The sequence below is a fragment of the Medicago sativa genome, chromosome 1, assembly GCF_051527215.1.
Source record: "Medicago sativa cultivar Bolivia chromosome 1, Bolivia_mono, whole genome shotgun sequence".
NCBI classification, from domain to species: domain Eukaryota; kingdom Viridiplantae; phylum Streptophyta; class Magnoliopsida; order Fabales; family Fabaceae; genus Medicago; species Medicago sativa.
This window is the reverse complement of record NC_140749.1, coordinates 74,848,581-74,869,304: the sequence shown is the minus strand read 5'-3', so window position 1 is coordinate 74,869,304 and position 20,724 is coordinate 74,848,581. Positions and strand designations below refer to the sequence as shown.

General features: G+C 33.9%; 1 protein-coding gene across 3 annotated transcripts; it reads left to right on the top strand.

Annotated features, from left to right (window-relative positions):
• The first annotated feature begins 2,697 nt into the window (after positions 1 to 2,697).
• On the top strand, positions 2,698 to 20,478 carry LOC146957385 (P-loop containing nucleoside triphosphate hydrolases superfamily protein). Of its 3 annotated transcripts, none has more exons than XM_085736328.1 (31): positions 2,698 to 3,015; positions 3,088 to 3,177; positions 3,258 to 3,376; positions 5,377 to 5,490; positions 5,593 to 5,674; positions 5,826 to 5,893; positions 5,985 to 6,059; positions 6,241 to 6,386; positions 6,460 to 6,562; positions 7,165 to 7,245; positions 7,605 to 7,673; positions 7,773 to 7,832; positions 7,915 to 8,076; positions 8,851 to 8,907; positions 9,542 to 9,781; positions 9,868 to 9,957; positions 11,840 to 11,944; positions 12,814 to 12,900; positions 13,043 to 13,192; positions 13,366 to 13,479; positions 13,556 to 13,642; positions 13,744 to 13,947; positions 14,040 to 14,213; positions 14,989 to 15,195; positions 17,362 to 17,451; positions 17,559 to 17,699; positions 19,029 to 19,126; positions 19,324 to 19,387; positions 19,723 to 19,842; positions 19,910 to 19,981; positions 20,129 to 20,478. In XM_085736328.1, exons 1-31 carry the CDS (start codon positions 2,892 to 2,894, stop codon positions 20,351 to 20,353), a joined length of 3,618 nt encoding a protein of 1,205 aa, XP_085592454.1. In that variant the 5' UTR covers positions 2,698 to 2,891; the 3' UTR covers positions 20,354 to 20,478. The 3 variants fall into 3 exon arrangements, with proteins under 3 accessions (XP_085592454.1, XP_085592450.1, XP_085592457.1); XM_085736324.1 differs by having other exon boundaries at positions 2,727 to 3,015; positions 9,865 to 9,957; XM_085736331.1 differs by lacking the exon at positions 12,814 to 12,900 and having other exon boundaries at positions 2,727 to 3,015.
• Positions 20,479 to 20,724: the final 246 nt, after the last annotated feature.

The following is a 20,724-nucleotide window of genomic DNA, read 5'->3' as shown; positions in this document are numbered from 1 at the left end:
TTAGGAACGAAAGCTGACTGATTATCAGATATGCACTTATGAAGAATAATTTTGAGCCTATTAGCAAGTACCTTTGAGATGAGCTTGTATAGCACGTTGCAGAGAGCAATGGGGCGCCAATCCTTCATAGAAGTCTGGGAATTACCCTTTGGGATTAATGCAATGTTCGTCATGTTCAGGTCAAGTGGGAAATACCTTGTATCAAGCCAAATGCAGCATTCTTTAAAAATTTCATCGCTACACAAGTTCCAAAATTGTTGATAAAAACCCGGACTATAACCATCCGGTCCAGAGCATTTATCCGGGTGCATGGAGAACATAGCCTCACTAAATTCATCCTTGGTGAAAGGTGCAGTGAGTGTGACATTATCATCATCCAACACGAACTGCCGAATCACTTGCACCACAGGGACCGCATGATTATTATTCTTTTGAAATAATTCCAAAAAATAATTTTTTGCAATATCACACATACCTTTACTGTCAGAAATCTTGTTGCCTGAGGTGTTCTCGAGAGATAAAATCCGGTTGACCTATTTCCTGGAAGTAGCAGATGCATGAAAGAATTTTGTGTTCCGATCACCGTCTCGATACCAATGAGTTTTAGCACGCTGCCGCCAATAAACATCTTCTTGAGACAACAATCTGCTCATCTTCTTTCTCAACCGTACCACTTGATTTTGGTTATAACCGGTACTATTGAGACGGACGCTTTGAATTTGACGCCGACATTCTTCAATATCTATCTTTAGCTTATTGCAATGCTCTCTACTCCAACTCTCCATATCAGCTGCACAATGAGTTAACTTAGGCATCACTGAGTAAACATTATGTTGCTGCCAAGCAGTAGCTACTAAATCTTTGAAACCTGGTTCCAAATACCACGCATTTTCGTACCGAAAACTACGTTTATGAAGATGAGGACGTTGCACCGGGTTTCTATTCAAAAGAATAGGATAGTGGTCTGAGGACGGAGCAACAAGGTTCTCTAAAGTGGCTGAAGGAAAAAGATTAAACCAGTCACTATTGGCAAGCGCTCTATCAAGCCGCTCTTCCACAACACGAGGTGTACCTAAACTCTTGAACCAAGTGAAAGGGTAGCCCTCCACCGGAACATCAACCAAACCAGAATCAATTACCGCTTGCCTAAAGCCATTAATTAACCAATTAGAACGAATGTTTCTCCCTCTTTTTTCACTAGCATCCATTAAATCATTAAAGTCACCAAGAATGCACCAAGGGCCTGTACATTGAGTAGATAATTGTCGAAGGAAATCCCACGCAAGACGCCTACGTCCCCCTTCAGGGTACCCGTAGTATCCGGTGAGCCTCCAAGGACCATGAACAACATCAGTAACATCAACAGAGATATGATTATTAGAATAATTTACAATATTACAATTAAAAGAGGCGCGCCAAAATAAGGCAAGGCCGCCTCCTCTACCACTCCGATCAACAGAAAAACAAAAATCAAAGCCAAGCAAATAACGTAAATCTTCAATTTTATTACGGGAGACTAACGTCTCACTTAGAAATAAGAGGTCCGGATTGAAGTGCCGAACTAGGTATTTTAAATCCGGAATTGCATTCAGGCTACCTATACCCCTGCAATTCCATCCTATCAGACTCATTTCTCCCGGCAGGCCTGATCATCAGAGCCTGCCGATACATCATGGTTTTCATACAAAGGATTTTCACAAACATTCATTACAGTATCATTCTCCCCCCTAACATTTTCACCTAAGGAAAAATCCCCATTAATCCCATCAGCTGCAAAAGAAAATTCAGTTTCTTCCTGAGGCGCGCCACTTTGGAGACATTCACTTAGCATACGCTTCCTTTTTTTCAGTTCAGACCTGATATCCTCTGTTTCAGGCTCGGTAGGGGCAGAAACATGTTCAGCACCTGTAATGGATAGAGGTGCCACAGGTATACCAAGCACCAGAGGCCTTTGAGGGAGTGAACCAGCAACAGAAATACAAGCAGAAGTGGACAGGAAAGCATGGTTAAGGTGAACAGCAGCAGTAGCCTTACCACTTTTAGACAAGGCAGAATTTTGAACCACCATAATTCCTTGTTTAATAGCATTTATCTCATGATGAACAGCACTGAGTCGGCCACCCAAATTGGACAAGTTTGAAGAACTTTCAGCAGGAAACTGATAGGCAGCAGGTTGTGTTCCTCCATTAGTGCCATTGGTTTGCTGTACAACTAGGGGTGTTCAGAACCGAACCGATCCAAAAAAAAAAACCGCCAACCGATCCAAAAAAACCGAAAACCGCAAAAAACCGATTTTTTCGGATGTGTTTGGGCCATATAGATTAAAAACCGACTGATTCGGTTCGGTTTTCGGTTTATAACTTAAGAACCGGACCGAACCGAACCGAACCACACTTATTTTAATTTTACTAGACTCTTCTACTACTCTAGACCGGTCCATTACCATTTGTTAACTTAAACTCTTCAATAACTCACCAATCACCAATGAATTTTGTTGTTTAATTAATTCACACATGTTTAAGAATTGCAAATTCATATGCAAGCAGATAAAAAAACAAATGAAAAAAAGATAAATAATAAAATCGTTATATGAAATTAAATAAAAGACAAAAGTATAATTTTGATAATAAAAATAGAAAAATCAATTTGTTGTGTAATTTTGGTAATAAAAAATCAATTTGTCACAACAATCAAATCAAATGGTGAACCCAATAAACACAAAAATGAGTAATTAAGCACCACCGAAAGGAGAGGAAAGAACAAACAAACAGTAACCAAATTCGTCACACGGCGCGGGAAAAAACAAATTTGAGCAAAATCAAAATCAAAATCTCAAACACACAGTAACCATTTCTTTCTTCATTCTCTCACATTTCGCTTTCCAAACCACCATGGAGAGAATTCACGTCACCGTCCGTGCAAGACCTCTCTCACCGGAAGATGCCAAAACCACCGTATGGAGAATCTCTGACAACTCCATATTCATTCCAAATCACTCCTCCAAATTCGAATTCGGTACTCTTCAAATCCATTTCCTCTTCATTTTCATCTCCATTTCCTTTTTAATTTCAAATTATGCTTTTACAGATCAAATATTCAACGAGAATTGTAAAACCTCTCAAGTCTACGAAGCTCGAACCAAAGATATAGTTGCTGCTGCAGTTCGTGGATTCAACGGTTTGCATTTTTAGTTTTAATTGTTTTCTTGTTTTTTCGTTGTTACTTTTGTTAATTAACTTAGGGTTTTTGAATTGAAGGTACTGTTTTCGCATATGGACAAACTAATAGTGGTAAGACTCATACAATGCGCGGATCAAAAGCTGAGCCTGGAGTTATTCCTCGTGCTGTACATGATTTATTTCAAATTCTCGAACAAGTAACAATTCTGTGTCCTCTACTGTTCGATTTTTGTGTTTTACTGGAATGAGTGAACTAATAATTAATACCTGTTTCAATAAACAACTTATTTGCAGCTTATAGCTTGAATGCCTATGTATAAGCTATTTCTATAGCAAAAGATGAAATAAAGTTAAACTGTGTTCGAATAAGCTATAAGTTGTTTTCATAAGCTATCTTGAAGAACTTATCAAAATAAGCTGAAAACTGCTTATGAACATGCCATTAGTTGTTTTCATAAGTTCTATTGAACAGTGTCACCAAACTTATATCAGTAGAGAAACTCAAATAAGCCAATCTTAGCAGGCCCTAATACTGTCAGGTGACAGCTTATACTTGTTTAAACTGCTGTACATGATTTATTTCAAATTTTTGAACAAGTAATTACCAATCTGTGTTCTCTATGTTCAATTTTTTCGTGTTTTCTTGGAATGAGGGAACCTGTTTTCATGCACTAATTAGGGCCTGTTTGGATTACATTATTGGCATGAGCACTGAGACTATTTGGAAGAACCTATGTTATGAAAATAGCTTATGAAGTGTTCATAAGCTTATACATAAGCTGTCCATGATAGCTTATGCAAACAACATATAGCTTCTACGAAAACAATTAACTTTATTTTATCTTTTGTTATAGGAATAGCTTATACATGAGTACTTATCATGATAAGTGCTTATGCTATTAGCTGCAAATTAAGTTGTTTACCAAACAGGGCTATATACTATTATTGGGTGAAAGCTTAAGAATGGTTTTATATCAAACATTTCTCTTCGCATTAGAGTGCTTAGGAATGAAATTGAAGTGTTGACAATGTGCATACTTATCTTACTTTGTGCTGCAATTCAACTCCTTTTTTGAATAAGTGAAGAACAAAGGAAATACAGCATGGTTACATTAGACTTTGAAATTATGTTATGAACTAACTTTTTCGAGAGCTTGAGCTATTGGATAAAACATGTGAATGACTTTATATCCAACACTAAGTTAATATGGTCTTTAAATGATTCTTCTGTTAGCAAATTAGGTGCAGTGCAGAGATACAAATATTTACCAAATTTGTCATTTTGGTTCATTGCTCTAGTTCTTTATTAGGATGGGTGTGGAATTTTAGAATGTTAAGGGATTAATTTAGTCATGCAAATCCTTGAAGGGCAATTATGGCGACTTTGTTATCTTTGACAGGCCAATTTATAGGCTGTTTCTTCCTAGAGCAGTTCGGTTATTCCGATATCTGAAATTCCACATTTATCTACGCTGGTCGGAGATGAATAAATTATTGGTTAGCAACATGTATACATTTGTTCTTGAATTAGTAGTTTGTCTTAGCTTTTCAATAACCGATTACTTGTTTGATAACCAATTGATACGCATTAACTAATAATTCACTCATGATTAACTAGGGTACAAAAGATGAAGAAGGTATTGTATAGACATTTTCCTTTCCAACTATTGTGTAGCTGGATAGGTAGTTAAAAGATGATATTAAATTATTAATATTAATGTTATTTTAGTTCAGCACTAATGGATTATTTTTCATAAAAACACATTTCTAACCACCCGTTTAAGTGTCAATTAAATTCTTTGTATTTCATATCATTGTTTGGGAGGCTGAAGCTTGAACTGTGCCAAAATTATTGATAAATTTGATATTAATAACTGATTTATATTTTTACAAGGTTGTTGTTTAATTATTACAATAAGTATGGTCTTTTGGATGCTTCCTTTTAATCAAAGCTAATCGAGTTGATGGGAATGTACCTGGACTTGTAACTACTAGTTGTGACTTAGGAGAACTACTGGCTGTGATAACCGTTTTCTTAATGAAATTTTATCCTTTGGGCATCTTAAGATGATTTCAAAATTTCACCATCTATGCTGTTACATTATGATATCATCATGGTATTGTTAACTTTTTTTTTTCCAAATTTGTAGTTTCTCTTTTCAATATTGACTCTCATGCATGGTGTTTTTTATTTTAGGATGTTGATCGAGAGTTTCTTCTACGAATGTCATACATGGAGATTTACAATGAAGAGATAAACGATTTATTGGCTCCTGAACATAGAAAACTGCAGATTCATGAAAACATAGAGGTTATTTTAATTTTATTTTATTTTTTCGGGTGAAATTTTCTCAGTTTTGGTGATATATTTGTACTCATTGATATTTTATATAATTTTTCTTTGAAATCACAGCGGGGAATATATGTTGCGGGGCTGCGAGAAGAAATTGTTACCTCTCCTGAGCAAGTCCTTGATCTCATGGAGTTTGGAGAATGTAATTTTAATTTTTGCATTTTTCTTGAGTGTTACTTCTATCTCCTTTATCAGTTTTTGTGTTGCTTAAATTTCCGTAGTATCATTTGAATACTCGCATGCATATCTGTTACTTTGCATTCAATTCACTATTTGGTTCGAATTTGTATCAGCTCATAGACACATTGGAGAGACAAATATGAATTTGTACAGCAGTCGATCCCATACTATTTTTCGCATGGTAATTAATATTCTTTCAGATTTTACCTTTGTATTTAACAAAATTGCTAATGCTTGCCCCTCCACTCATTAATATCTTGTGTGTTCAATAGATAATTGAAAGCAGAGATCGAAATGAAGATGAAACCACTGATAGCTCTTGTGATGCTGTTCGTGTATCAGTGTTGGTATGTCACTATTTCAACTAGAAATTTATATCTTATTGAAAAGATCTTTACTTATTGCGCGTGGGAATTTAGCCATTCACCTACATCACATGTGTATTTTCTCCCCTTTTGTTGAAAAATGAATAATTTGTGTAAACTTTCATATTTTTAATCTTTGTCCTTTTTTTTTTTTTTTTTATAGAATTTAGTGGATCTTGCTGGTTCAGAGCGTGCTGCAAAAACTGGAGCCGAAGGTGTACGACTCAAAGAGGGTTCTCACATAAACAAAAGCTTAATGACTTTGGGAACCGTGATTAAAAAATTGAGTGAAGGCGTTGAAAGCCAAGGGTAAGTTTAAATGGTTATATTTTAGTTTTTGGCGTTTCAATGAGAAAAATATTAAATATGATATTTGACGCAGGGGTCATGTTCCATATCGAGATAGCAAGCTTACGCGAATTTTGCAACCAGCATTAGGGGGGAATGCTAACACGGCTATAATCTGTAATATCACACTTGCTCAGGTAAGATATCCCTGCATTGTTTCTTATGCTTCATTCAGACTACTTTATCAGATATCTACAAGTTAATCTTTTTCTATCCATTGTAAACTATTTCTTTTCCAAATTTCTTAATATACTATAATGCACTAGTGGATGTTTCTCTACTACGAGCTTTTATATAATTGCAAAAACTGCCATGTGTAAAATTATGTGCGTCCTCCAGAGGTTACATGGATTGGATTTAGTCCCAAATTTCCTTCGCTCCGACAACTAGCCATTTTTAAGGTGTCTGTAAGGAGTTTGTTATATTCAAAAATATTTAGTCTTTATCCTTTAATTGAATATAGTGCTAGTTCAAACCATTTTCAGCTGCGATGTTATTCTGCTCTACATTTTAGTTGAAAAAAGCAGGTGGCTTCACTGGCAGGCTGATACGACATTGCCAGTTGTTTTGTATATCAAATATCAATGGATATATTTCTAACTTTGAGGCTTCCTAGCTATCAACGGGCATACATATCAAACTTTTCTAATGCACAACCGATCCATTATATTTGTCATTTTTATGAAGGAATCTCAATATTTCTGTAATATTTTGTTCATCTAGTTATTTCATGTGGCAGATACATACAGATGAAACTAAAAGTAGTCTCCAATTCGCAAGCCGTGCTTTGCGTGTCACAAATTGCGCTAAAGTCAACGAGGTTTGTCCTAAACCATTTCCCTCATTTAAAGAGCTCTTTTATTTTGATCATGTTCTTTTAATTTTGGTATTACATGACATTTTGTTGTACTTTTCTGTTTGTTGTGTGTCCTATTGTCTGTGCTCGCTCTCTCTCTCTCTCTCTCTCTCTCTCTCTCTCTCTCTCTCTCTCTCTTCCATTCTCTTTAAAGAGTGTATTTTCATTGCATTATTTCTGCAGGCAGGTTCAATTATAGATGAAAAGATGTTCTTACTATCCAAATTGTTGTCTGATTACGCTTTTTGTCATATGATGTATGATCTGATTCAGCTTTGCACTGAAGTGTATGTTTAAGTTTTTCCTCTTTGTTTATGCTGCAGATTATGACAGATGCTGCTTTATTAAAACGCCAAAAGAAGGAAATTGAAGAGCTTCGTGCAAAATTGACGGTTGATCTAGTTTTCTGTTTCTTTTTTTTGTTTGATTGAAAATAAACACAATTTTGTTTACTTAAATATTGATAAAATTATATCTGACCTTTTCTTTAGGGCTTTCGTTCAGAGCATTTGGAAACGGAGATCCTGAACCTTCGAAATACATTGCTACAGGTGCATGGATTTTCCTTCTTGGTTAATCATTACAAAATTCTAGTTTATTCATTATTTTACGTTGCAATGCTTTTCTGACCAGACGGAACTAGAAAGGGAACGCATAGCTTTGGAATTAGAGGAGGAAAAGAAAACTCAAGCGGAATGGGAAAAGAGAGTACATGAGCAAGCCAAGAGAATTGAAAACTTGAGCTCAATGGTTTTGTTTTCAAATAGGGACGAGAACAACAAATATATTAAAAAGGTATTACTAATGCATATGCAAATCAAGTATACTTTTTGAGTGGGATGCATCCTCTTTTTTTTCTTTATTTTTTTCCTGGCCATCAAATCCAACCTTACTGTGTCTGGGATTGAAATTCATTTACAAATAAAATATATTCATTGCTGTTGGAGTAGCTTGGTTTGTATTAGGCTCTTTATACAGCATGTACCTCAACTTGGGTGTTTGCTAGATCTCTAAATTGACACGTGTCATTTTAGGTAGAATGAGCCTTAGTTAGAGTTACACTTACACTCACACAAGATATAACTTTCTCACAAATCTTCTAGTATAACTTTCTTTCACTTTGTCCCATATCTTCTACTGTAATTTTCTTTTCTATCTCTTAGTTTCTCCTTGATCTTTGGAATCTAATATGGTATCAAGAGCTTAATTCGATCCACATCAGTGGCTTATCCTCAAAATAATGACTAGACTATGTATGCAGCCATTTCATGTAAATCTCAAATACTTGTAATCACAATTTAAGAGAATGCTATCAGAACAAATGATTTCTTCTAAAGCAGTCGTCACCGATTGGCACCTTGCCCCAACACCTAATTTTCTCTTGCATGCTTATTTTTCCAGTTTCCTTGATATAATTGCTGCCTACATAAGCATACTTGTTTGATATTTCTTTTGGCCAGTACTAACTCCCTACAACTAACATGCTTTCGCCTGATCTTTTTGTATTTCTTGCGTCCTACTTTCCTCATTACCATTGGTTGATGAAGTTTTTTCATGCATTTTCTGCAGGAGAAGAGGCGGGATACATGGTGTCCTGGAAATCTTTCGCAGACACATCTAAAAGATGTAACATATTTCTTTCTAATAGTTCATTATTAGCTCTGATGGGTCTTATATCTATTATGATTTGGTGTTTGTTTGTGATACTTATCAAATTACTGTAATTATTGTAATCATATCATTTCTCCTTTGTTGAGAAAAAATACACAAGCTTTTAATAACCTTTATTGAGGAAAACTACACAAATTGGTAGATGCTATGGCTGGACATTCTGAAGAGCAGCATTATCTGATATGATTTTTGTATCTAGTTGTAGAAAACAATTTGCAACTCAAGATACTGAAGAAAAAGTGAGCGAGAGGACATTGGAAGATACTAATTCAGGATACCTTCATTGATAATATTAATATGACTTCAATGTGGTTATGAGACATTCAACTTGTGTTGCATTTACTTGGCTGTTTGCAACTCTAAAGAATTCACGAAATACTTTTCATTTATTGACTTTCCTATGTTGATATAAATAATTTTCTTATGTAAGGTACTAGAAATTGATACTCATAGGTTAGAAACTAATTTTATATACAGCATCACTGTTATCCTTGCTTGCATAATATTTAAAGACGTTAGGCTGTGATTGCTATCTTGCTTCTTGTATGTCATAGTTGTAATCTTAACTCATTTGTTTTCTGCACTTCAGGTGTACTCTAGCATCGACACATATGCTTCTACTGCAGAACCTATTCGACCTAAGCTAGAAATGGGACCACTTCTTCCTTTCAATGAACTTATAAATGAAGATGACAATGTGGATGATTCTTGTAAGAAAGATGATAATAAAGGTGATGCAAATGACAACTTCAATCTACCAAACCCCTGTGCTTTATTGCACGTAACAAACAGGAGAAAGGATCCATCATGGAAGAAACGCTTATCTATGGTTTGTTATATCATATGACTATAATTAATATTTGCTTTTCTTAAATTCTCAGTAGTTTGTATTCTAATATCTTGCAAACATAGCAGGAAGATAACAAAGATCTACAACTGCAAGCAGAATGTGAGAATTTTAGAGAGTCAGAGGCTATTCTTGTTATCAAGAAACTTCAAGAGCAGGTTTTTCTTTTCACACCTATTCTTTCTGTTACATATTAGTTCCAAAGTTTATTTGATTTTTACATTTTTTTATAACTGTTTCCTGCTTTGTGCTGCATGAAAATATGTTTAAGGAAGATGATAATGAACGAAAGAATTTGAATTGTTGCAAACATCATATATTTGTAATTATTTTTTATCTGTAATTCTTGTATTCAGACCATTAGATTTAAAATAACATATTTAAACGATTTTGTGATTTTATCGTATGGCAACTTTAAAATATATCAGAAATATTATCTACATGATATCATGAGCTCTGTGTTTTGAGGCTCGCTTCTGCATAAACCGTAGCCTTGTCGCTGCGATAAAGCTTAGCCACCTTCATTTTGACCCTTTGTAGCCTTTATTGCAGTGTTTTCACCTCTTCTCACAACAAAACAGACCCTGAACAAGAAGCAAACAGCCTGTAAACATGAAGCAAATATTTTCTACACTGAGCATTGACTCTTCAACTAATACAATAATACTTCAAATACTGATCAAATATGGAAATAATGATGATACTATTACTCCATCTGTTCCTTTTAACTTGTCGTTTTAAATTTATACACCCATACTAAAAAAAACTAATAAATTTTGTTACTTTTAAAATTTTATAGAATTATTTGTCTTTTGCCTATAACACCTGTAACTACTTATTATCTCATTCCATATATTTCTCTCTTTTGCCAATAAATACTTAACGGTATTATTGACAAATAAACACTTAATGTTGCATTGAAATTTGAAAATTAGGAACAATTTTTTTTTACAAAAGCGACAAGTAAAAAGGAATTTACTTAGTAGAGTTGTTATGTTTTATTATTTTCCTAAACATTTTTTTGGCCCTAGTAATAATATATACAAATTTTAGCCTAGTGTCTTATTAAAATATTGCCGGTTAAAATCTCTCAAACATGGAAAAAGATATATTTTTTTCATCCTCATTGTTTTGCTTTTAATCACTATAATACTTGTCTAATATTGGAATTATTACCCATAAACAGGAATCAAATATTTTCTACACTTATCACCGACTCTTATTTATACTAATACAATACTTCAAAATACTAATCAAATATGGAAATAGTCATGATAACTACTAGAATCCTAATGTTTTGTTATTTACTTAAATAACTTTTTTTTTTTGAAGGATACTTAAATAACTTTTTGGTCTTTGTAATATATACAAATTTAGCTGTCCATTAAAAAAATTGCCGGTTAAATCTCTAAAACATAGGAGGATGCTTTCTTCCTCCTCATTGTTTTGTTTTTAATCCCTATAATATTTGTCTGTGTTGGAACTAATCCCTATAATATGTGTACTGTTTTGATCTTACTCCTTGGAAGAACTATATTGGGATTAATACTAGTATGGACAAATATTATAGCGACTAAAACCAAAACAACGAAGACCAAAAACAAATTTCTTATGTTTCATTGATTATAATAAAAAGGATTGTATTTGTTTCAATCCTGGTAATTGTATAAACAACTTAAACTAATGTGATTAAACCTTAGTGGGTAGACCATCATAGGAAACAATTATACCTAAATATTCTTGCAACATTTTAGAACTGTCATGACTTAAATTCTTCTTTCTGAATTCTGGAATCTTTTCATTATAAAATTTCTGTACAATTAATCTTGGGCAAATTACTTTTGTTTTCTTCTCTTTTCTTTGGCATTTAGGCCAGCTTGAGCCCAAAACATTTCAGTAGGCGTCCATGAAAGTTGATGTTACATTTAAACCTGAAATATTTTTCATATATTCTAACAAAATGCATTTTGTTTATTTTGTGATTTCTAGATGTGTCTTGCTTGCTTATATTTATTTCCTTTTTGTCCTTGTATTTTGAAGATTAACATTTTGGAAATGGAAAAGTCATCAAGCCAACAGAACCTGGATACTGTTTTTGATTTGGCAACCGAGCAGAACATAAGTGCCAGGGAGAAATTTGAAGAGGTAGTCTTTGTTTTAGTTAATAATGTTTTTCTACCGTGCCTTTTAATCTGATTGAAAAATATTGATATTAGATTATTGGTTACACATTGACTATCAGTAAGTGTGCTTTAGTTGAATTGTTTGAGGAAGTGATATTTTATTAATTCAATTGCATTGGACATAATATGAAAAGAGATTCTTTTTGAGGCCATCTAGATTTCCAGAATCACAAGTTGTCTGTTTTACCCCCTGAACTTCGGTCAAGCATAGGGATAAACTTTTTCCCCCCTTAAGATATCAAGGTAAATTCAACAGATAAATCAACCTCAGTTGATTGTGCTGCCTCTAACTTTCCCACTAGGTAGGGTAGCTGGTCCTTGCTATCCAAAAGAATGTTCATATGCCTTTGTTTTCCTCTTATAGAAATCCAAATAACTAAATTACACATGCAAAAGTATGAAAAGTAAAATAAAGGAAAAAAGGATAAATTAGTAAAAGTCACTTGCCTTTTTGTAAGGTCTATTGAATTTTTTTAATCCATATTAAGTTTATTTTGTGACAAAATATGGTAGTAAGGAGTGGTTATTCCATGAGCTCCATTTAACAACTCGAGTAACAACTCGGGTTGTGTAGTCAACTCTTTAAAAGTATAAAAAAAATTCTCTTTTCAATATAAATTTCTTCTTTTTGATGCTCTAAGGGCACTTGTTAGCATGGACCTCTATTTAATTATTGGAAAGTATTCATTGTTTATCTAAATATGGCATCCACAATTTATCTAAACTGTATTTTGCAGACACAAATATGGAGCTACTTGGTGATGTATAAAATTGTTTCATTTTTTCCTTATTCACAATTTTTAATTCCTGAGTTTTGTTTCATGTGCTTAGCTCAATGAAGAGCTTATAAAAGCACGGGAGGCAGCTCGGGTGGCGAGTGAACAACTTATTTCCAGTAAAACTGCGGGAAACATTGATGTATGCATTTGACGCTTTGTATGAACTTTTAGATTCTTGCTTGATTATAATGTCTTCATGATTATATAAGTTAACAGTTTTATATGGTTATTATACATACTATAACCTATCCTATAAAACTGAGTCTTAAAGTTTCATGTAGGATGGGAATGTTGACTTTATAACAAGAGTTTCCATGGGGATTGAAGACATAATGTCCGAAGTACAAAACTCAAAAGAAGCTGTTCAAAGTGCTATTTTGATGGTTGATGATGCAACTAAAAGTTTCTCTACTCTCTGTAATATATTCCTTGTAAGTAATGTTCAGGCTGTATATTGGATAAATGTAATAAAAATGAAATTGCTGAGTGTTTATTTTAAATAACGTCTTGAGCCGCTATTTTTTGTTTTCCAACTAATTATTGTATTCAAATAAATATGTGTAGACTCTTTTCAATTTTGGTTTCATTTTATGATTTGATGCAGGATTTCAAAACCTCAATATCTCAGGATTCTGTAGAACAAAAATTAATCTTTAGTAATTATCAGAAGTTGAATTCTTGCTTAAGACAAACAATATCTGATTTTGAGAATGAGAAGGTAAAATTGCCTTTCTATTATGATATATTTCTAGTTGTTTCTGGGTTCTCTGGTAGGTCTAATATTTTTGTTGCAGATTCTTCTGGACAGCCAGTTAGCTAATATTCAAAAGCTTCATCAGGAGTCAGAACTAGATGCTCAGAGCTCTCATAATTCTTTGTTGGTGGGCCTTTATTTGATAATATTGTATTTGTACTATCTCTTATTTTGTCTGATTGTGTAATGCAGCAAATGGTACGTACTAACTTTTTATTATTAATACAGGAACGATTGGGACAACAAGAATTGGAAAATGGAGAGCTGATTTCTTATATCCAAACTCTTGAACAAGATATATCATGTTTAACATCATCTTCAGTGGCCAAGGAAAAAGAAACTTTAAGAAGAGATCTTGAGAAGACAAAAACCAGGTTGAAAGAAACTGAATTCAAGCTTAAGAATGCTATGCAAGAGAAAACAAAACTTGAGGTTGTTTTTGTTATACTCAAGGGTTTTTTGCTTTCATTGTAACCTATTACTTGTCAAAGTTGTATAATTTTATTCCTCAATATGTTTTGTAGGGTGAGAAAGCCTGTGCTGAACGAGAGATCAAACGGTTGCATGGTCAGAACTCTCTTCTTGAACGCGATATCAATAAACGTGATTCACTTGCTGGTAGAAGACGTGATTCAACTGTTGAAAAGAGTTCAAAGATGTTTGATCCTCAAAAACCAAAGGGCCCTGCATTTTCTTGGGTAGATATATGTTTGCAGAAACTGTGGTTACTATTTATTATTTAAGAAGGGCCTTTAACTCCTTTTGTAGACAACTGATTGTAGCAAGAAAAAAGAACGTATGATCTGATGTTTTGTTAACAACAGCCTATGCAGTTAATTGTGGTTTTAGCGGCCACAGTTGCATCATTGCCTTTTAAGGTTGCGGCTGTAAACCCCAAAAACGCGGTAAAATGTAGCTGTCGCAACGCAGCATTGAAGCGGAATGAAAACCCAAATTACTTTTTGTTTTATTGCTCCTTTCTTTTTTTGGACATTTTGGTCTCTTTGTATCCCTAGAAAAGACCACAACTCTACAAAAACAACCAAGCCTTATCCCACTAAGTGGGGTCGGCAAAAGACCACAACTCTGATTGGAGAAAATAAACTATAGCAGCCCCACTGTTCTCGCTTGTGCATGAGAAAAACATAGCCCACTCTTCTCTTTGCAACAAAACTCATCCCTTCCCTCTGCATATTTTCTATTTTGCAATGTATATGCTTTTAAAATTTGTAATAATGACAACAATAGGTTATGTGCAGTTATTGACAGCACCAACAACGAATGATAGAAAGGGTTTTTCTATTTAAACCTATAATGTGTGATTATATATCATGAATTATATGAAAAATGGTAAAATTGGCTAATACAGTCTTGTACTATTTTTCATACATGATCATTTGTCTTTATGTTTTTTTTTATAAAATTTTCGAGTAGGATAACTGATTTTTCTAATATGCATGTATTGCCTACCAGGAAGAGTACAAAAAGCTGGAAGTTTTTGCATTTGAATCAGAAACAAGAATCACTTCGTTGGAAGAAGAGATAACAGCTGCGCTGAGAGAAAAAGAAGAGGTGATATCTATTAATGAAGCTTTGAATTCAGAACTGGAAGATTTGACTGAAAAACTTAGTACATCAACCTCTGAAATATATGATTTGAAGGAGGAGATTTCAGCTCTTGTAAGTTGCTCCGTACAGTTTTTCTTAGGTTTCTCCTTTTAGGTTTCAACTCAGATGTTAAATGATTGATTGATGCTAAAGAGCAAGGAGAAAATGATAGCCAATGAAAGAAAATTTAGATAGGGAAAGATTCTAAATTTAAATGCATCGAGTGAAATTGACTATTGATATCTTTTGAGATCTTACATGCGGTATTTTTTCTAACTGTTTATGACTAATCAATCCACTTTTGTCGGTTCAACAGAAAACAAACCACTTGACAAGAGTGCTAAATACTCTAACACAATGAGTTGCACATACTGATTAGAAACCAAGACACAGCGAAGTACTCATCTTCCCTTCAAACTCAGGGTGGATTAATTAGAATTGATCAAACATCTGAGTTCGTCACGTACTTCACATAATTTGTATGAAATAGTACCATGGTCAGGGATATATGACACACATTCCAGCTCTTTTTGTGCTGCACTTCTTATTGAAATCTGGTTCCATGTACTTGGTCCTTGAATAAATCAGAGTGGATTATATTTCTGTGAGTCACATTGTGCCCAGGTTATTACTAAAGAATGGAATGGTAATTGGCACTAACAACTCTATGAGCAGTGTGTGAACTCACAACTGTTCAGCTGTTGTATTTACCAGTTACTGCACTCCTCTAGTTTGCTTTTGTATTGAGCATTCCAACTGGCGTTTCTTGGACCACTGATAGGTAAGGTTGTAATCTTTGGCATATTCAGGAGCCAGAGATCGACCTTCTGGGATTACTTTATTGATTTTGAACCTGGTTTTAGGGGTAGGCCTAGTTATAGTAGCATAATACAATGAACCAACAACCATTTTTCAACTACGTAACGGATCCATAATACACACTAAATTTTTGTTTGCAGCCACCAACCTTGGGAGTAGAGATAGATACCTTTGCTTTGGCCAATGAATCCTTAATATATTTGCTTGAGATAACAACAGAGAATCATTGGGATGATGTTTTGCTTTTACTCTTAGGCTTTGTTTGGGAGTTTGGAGGGGAGGGGAGGGGAGGGTTTTGGAAAAAAGGAAGGAGCAAGTGGAAGAAATAGAAGACATTGGGAGGAGAGGGCTTTGGAGGTTAATTTTTTACTCATAATAAAAAATCCCCCTCATTTGGAGGAACTCAAAAATTATATTGGGGGAGGGTTTTGGGGGGTTATGGAGGGTTTATATGAATTTTTCAAATTCAATCTATGTTGTTATTATATTCTTAAAATTAAAAGTATATTAATCATAAGTATTAGTTTATCATTCTCTAAAAAACAGTTCTTTCAAAAAATGTGAATTTTTTGTCCATTTTTCTATATATTTCCAACCCCCCAAAGCCCTCCCCTCCCCTCCCCTCCAAACTCCCAAACAAAGCCTTAGGAAAATCCAGGTTGCCAAGCTGTTTGATTACAAACACAGGTTGAGCTTTATATTTAGCTGCTTAATTGAGTGAGATGAGCCGCGTGTGACAATGATGTCATTCAAGTTGAGAGTTGTTGTTGTTGTTTGCAGATTGGTAACTTTATTAGAACATGTATATTGACTGTAGTACAGCTGTAATATAGCTTTATCCTATGATAGTTTTATGAGCATTAGTCTACATATTGATGATTCTGATTGAACGGAAAATTATCAAGTACTAATCCATGCTTTTTTATAAATGCACCTAGTAATTTGCACTCGGGCTTATATTTAACAAAAAAAAAATAAAAATCTTTCCAACTTGGTGTCACAACTCCTTGTGTAAGAGACTCTACTGAGTACTTCCAACTGGCAGTTGTCACTTGTCAGTTCTAACAGAGTTAACTTCTCTATTACATAGTGCTAACTACTTTAACACTCAGATTACATTTGTAGATTAGAAACTGACACAATCAGCTAACTATTTTAACAAGGGTCGTGCTAACAAAAGGGCACTTGTTAAGGATACAAAAAAGGAAAGAATTTATAAGTTTAATGTGCAAAAAGTTGATTTTTAAAGTTCCAGTGTGTTGAATACACAAATCCAAGATAAAATTTCTTTTTTGCGCTTCTTAACAAGTACCCTAAGGGCACTTGTTAGCATTTCCCTTTTTAACAATTAGAGTTTAATGACTGATATGTTTTCTCATTCCAACCATCAAAGCTGACATCTTATTCTTGTGCATCCAGAAACAAAGATTGGAAGAATCTGATCTCAACCAGGAAAAATTTAAAAGCTCTATCAAAGTATTGGCGGAAGAAAAGGAGGAGTTGGCAATGGTAGTGCAATTGCAACTATTCTTTCTTTTGATTGTGTTTCTTCCTTTTTCAAGCGATTTCTATTTATTAGTTTAAATTTGTTTCACTGTGTATCCTTGGTCTTGCAGCAACTCACAGATGCCCTATTGGAAATAGAGGAGGAAAGGGCAATTTGGTCTGCCAAGGAGAAAGATGCACTTCTGGCCATAGAAGAACAAGCTAGATCAAACAATGAGCAACATACATCATTATCAACAGAATTAGCAGAAGTAAGAATCACGGCTTTACTATTTTAGAGTTAGTATGGATGATTTCTGTAGCAAATAATTGTAACGGAAAACTTGAAATGATTTTGCAATGATTATGAGTCTTCTGAATAACAGCTTTTCATATACATTGCAATTAGCTTTTGTACCTCAACTTTTTCAGAAATTGTATTTCATTCTCCATAGGCATGTATAAACCAATAATTAATTTTTTGCAACTTAAGAATCTAATAATTATCTCACTTGAGAACCTCTTATAAGGAAGAAGCTAATCTAACTCTAAACTGGTCCCTATGAAACCTTGATTAATTTCTTTTGTTTTTTTATTGATTCCTTGAAGCTCCATTATTTTTTAAGTTTACTATGTCTCCTTCTTTTATTGGAATGTGTTAATCCTTTCTTCCTTTTTTAATTGTTTTAGAATTATAACATGAATAGTTGCATGTAAGCTTAAATTTTAATTTTATTAGGGACATGTTTCTTTTGCTTCTGATGCACAATACAATATGGCTTGACTGCTGAGCATTAATTTTCTCACGAATGCCCTAGTTTAAGTGTTTCAATTTCACCCCTTTTAAAAGTTCTACATTATAACCAAACAATAACTCTAAAATTACTAATTGCTTTGGTAGAATTTGGTGGAAGGCACAATGAATTAGTATTGTTCCTGCATTTAAAATAGATGGCTAAATAGTTGAATTTGCATAGCACTGCAAAGACAAAAGTCCAAAATTAATTGAGTAAAAAGATAAAGGATTGGAAGCATGTTTTAGCCTTTATTCTTCTTGGTTCCATCTTGTTATGTTCAATTTTTAAAATGCATCAAATATAAATGGAACTTGTGTTATTTTCTGTCCCATAGTGCATCAGGCAAGTGCTACTGTAAAAATATGCAAAGCTCTGTAAATTCTGTGTGTCTATAATGAGATCACACACCCTGTAGTTATAATGGTTTTACAATAAAAGCATTCAATGCTTAATAAGTAAGTACTAGCCTAGGAAGTTGTATATTGTAGGAGTAATAACAATCGATCTAGGAAGTTGTACAATTAAATGAATATCTAAAGATTCTTAATTTTTACAGCTACTTTTGGTATAGTTTTGTTAAGATATAATCCTATAGCAAATAATTTCATGTATCATCCCATTTTCAAGCCCAAAATTTATTTAAATGGGATAGTCAACTGTGATACAAGCAGTTGAGCAATTCTATAGATAGTAGTGTAGTTAAGAAAAAAACGATTGATAAACTCCAGCTTCGTTTTTCCACGATGTCTTCAAGTTTGATTGCATCATTTACTTAATTTTATAAAATTTGTCTACAAATGTTAGGTAAGGAGAGAATTGGAATCCTGTAGAGAAGAATGCAAGATCTTCCGCGAAAGATTGACTATTTCATATGAAAATATGCTTGGCAAGGAAAAATCCAGGTTTGTTAAACATATATATTACACCTGCAACTGTCACTATGTTGAACTTAGTCAAAATTGTTTAAATTGGCCCAACTTTATGTATTGCAAGGCTTTGCATGAAGTGATTTTTATTCATTTGTATACTGTTTCCAGGTGATTTATTATTTTCTGATAATCTATGCTTATTTCGGTATTGTCATATTTTCTGGCTACAGGGAAAACGTTTTAGATTTTGATCACATGGAAACGAACAATGATGCGAACAGACAATCCCTAGAAGTAAGGAATATTGATTGATAGTTAATGATTTTATAGGCTTATGATTTAGTGCATGACATAGTTGTCACTGTATTGGCTGTCCTGAGAATGAAGATGGAATTCAGAGAGAGGTGCAAGCTCTTAATAAAGGAGATAATCTATCAATTCTAAGAGAATTAGATACTATGTCAGAATTTTTTATTGAGTTTAAGGTTTCACCTTCAATGCCTTTACCTGTGTACAACTGCCTAAGAAAATTGTCCATTATTATATATAACTTGGAACTAAGGGATAAAAGATGTTTGTGAGAATCAGCACAATATTAGTTTTACTAATCATCTCAGGTGACTCTGCAGAACCTCAAGAGCAAGCTTTCCATTGTCGCAGAGGAAAGGGACAAATTGATGATCCAAATGAAAGATCAACAGAAACATGTTGTGGAAGTGGAACTCCTGCTAAAACATTGCCAAGATGAGGTAGACTAAGGATTGTCTTTGATAACTTACCTTATAATTTCTTTTTAATCACATCAATGTTTTACAGCTGTCAGGGGCAAAGAACCATATTGAGGAATTGAGTCATAAAATTTCCTGCATTGAAGTCAAAATTCACGCGGTAAGTCAATCATAGTCGGTTATTGGGCCATGCATGTGTTTGTATGAACTCAAAAATATTCCTCACCTTAAGCTACATACCAGTTTCATTCTTGAACATTCAATTGGTCATCAGTAAAATCTTTTTACCTTCTAATTTTATGAACAGGATAAAGTTACAAACATCAATGAAACAGCTAAGCTTAGAATGAGACTACGTGGAACACAAGCGAAGCTTGATGCTTTTCGTTGTCGATATAAGGAAGCAATTGATCAATCAGCTTCGTCCAAAATAAAGTATAGAGAAGCTTCGGAGAAGCTGAAAGACATGTTGGCTTCGCAAGGATTAGAGGTGCTTGACCTAAAGAAACAGCTAGCTGCCAAAGAACAATAGGAAATTTGTATATATATTTTGTGGACACATTCATGTTCTCATATTTGAATGAAGCCACAAATGCACTACGAAGAACATGATAATTTCTTATACAGGAATCATTATGGTTTCAACCCCTAAAACAATGTCCAAATCAACCACATATCAGTTCAGTGGATAGCATTTAGATTGAACTGCATCTAACCAAATAATGAACAGAGTATCGCAGGAAAAATCCTTTCAAATTTCAAATAACACCATTGCCAATCAATAATTAATTTTAAAAACATCACCATGATAAAATGCATCATACAATATCCTTATTAGTTGATCTTTATCCCTACAAATCACAGCTAAGCCTGCCCTGATATTACATCTATTAAATAATTTTT